Source organism: Penaeus monodon, chromosome 19 (genome assembly GCF_015228065.2).
Source record: "Penaeus monodon isolate SGIC_2016 chromosome 19, NSTDA_Pmon_1, whole genome shotgun sequence".
Taxonomy (NCBI): Eukaryota; Metazoa; Arthropoda; class Malacostraca; order Decapoda; family Penaeidae; genus Penaeus; species Penaeus monodon.
Window position 1 is genome coordinate 31,768,740 of NC_051404.1, and position 271 is coordinate 31,769,010.

General features: G+C 45.0%; 1 protein-coding gene across 1 annotated transcript in view; it reads right to left on the reverse strand.

Moving 5' to 3' along the window:
* The window catches only part of LOC119585178 (transmembrane protein 248-like), a gene marked incomplete at its 3' end in the record, with an annotated part of 7,742 nt that overhangs the window by 3,948 nt on the left and 3,523 nt on the right, over nucleotides 1-271 (reverse strand). The window contains 1 exon segment of the mRNA XM_037933817.1: nucleotides 60-228. Coding sequence (XP_037789745.1) covers nucleotides 60-212 — 153 coding nt within the window. The 5' untranslated portion in view covers nucleotides 213-228.

The window sequence follows — 271 nt, forward strand, 5'->3', positions numbered from 1 at the left end:
GAGACAGAGATAAAGAGAGAGGCACAGAAAGAGATACAGAAAAAGAGAAAACATCTCACCTTAATATCTGGATTCAAAATCTGTGTCCTGTGGCTCTGGAAGTAAAGTGAGACTCCGACAAGAGTCAGCGCGAACCCTACTATGGACATACTGAACACCGCCATCGGAGGCTTGGACCCAAAGCATTCTCGTACACTGCTGCACATCACCATCACTAATGCAAAGGACCTGAAAAGACAGTCCTGTAATGATTGTGTATCCTCAACTGAAC